The following is an 853-nucleotide window of genomic DNA, read 5'->3' on the forward strand; positions in this document are numbered from 1 at the left end:
GGAGCCGCGGTGGCGGGCGGCAGCCGGCGCTCTTCAAAGTCTGCGAGACGCCGCTGAGCGAGTACTCGGACGGCCTCATCTCCGCCGAGGATGCGGTGGGGGACGTGTGCGTCGGCTTCGACCCCGCCGGCCGCCCCGAGTTCATCGCCGCCGCGTCTGCGACGTCGGTTGTTGTGGTCGACACGCAGTGCTTCGACGAGTCGCTCAGGGCGAACGCCACGGAGGCGGTCGTGCAGGCGTTTGCGAAGCAGCAGCCGCAGCACCACCAATCGCGGCGGCCGCCGAGTGAAACGTTCTGTGCCTCCTTCGCCGCGGCCGAGGTGGTGCGTGTTTTAGTGCCGGAGCGCTACCATGCTGCCTTCGCGGTGGACGTTGCGCTTGTGATCGTCTTCGACAACGGCGAGGTGCGCTACGTGGAGCGCAACGTTGTGGGTGGCGCGGTGCAGCTGCTGCTCGAGCACCACCGGCAGCGGCAGGCGCGGCAGAGTGAAGTGGGCGTGTCGATGCTGCGCGATGGCGACAGTGATGACCCGCGTGCGCTGCCACACGTGCTGTACGCATACAACCTTTCTTCCGTGGTGCACAACGTGTGTGTCACGGCGGCGGGCTCACACGCGGCGGCGCACTTTGTTGTAAACGACGCCGCGCTCTGCTACGATGCCGCCGGCCAGCAGATGCGTCTCGTCGTCGCTGGCGCGGAGACGCAGTCCGCCGATCGGTCGGAGGTGCCGTGCAGCACGACGGGGTGGTGGGCGGTGGCTCACGGCGTCGTGTGCGTGCGGGACACATTGGCGCAGCATCAGCAGCAGCACTCCGTGCTGGCCGTGTCGAGCTTTTCAGGGCCACAGTCGGG

The 853-nt window shown here is 68.1% G+C and overlaps 1 protein-coding gene across 1 annotated transcript; it reads left to right on the plus strand.

The window, feature by feature from the left end:
* Nucleotides 1–2: 2 nt before the first annotated feature.
* DQ04_23441000 (hypothetical protein) lies at nucleotides 3–851 on the plus strand (the record flags this gene model as incomplete). The annotated part of the gene is made up of 1 exon (XM_009318164.1): nucleotides 3–851. A coding segment is annotated over one exon (849 nt), but the record flags the coding sequence as incomplete, so codon positions are not given.
* Between the last annotated feature and the right edge of the window lie 2 nt (nucleotides 852–853).

Source organism: Trypanosoma grayi (genome assembly GCF_000691245.1).
Source record: "Trypanosoma grayi strain ANR4 Tgr_2344_V1, whole genome shotgun sequence".
In the NCBI taxonomy this organism is placed as follows: domain Eukaryota; phylum Euglenozoa; class Kinetoplastea; order Trypanosomatida; family Trypanosomatidae; genus Trypanosoma; species Trypanosoma grayi.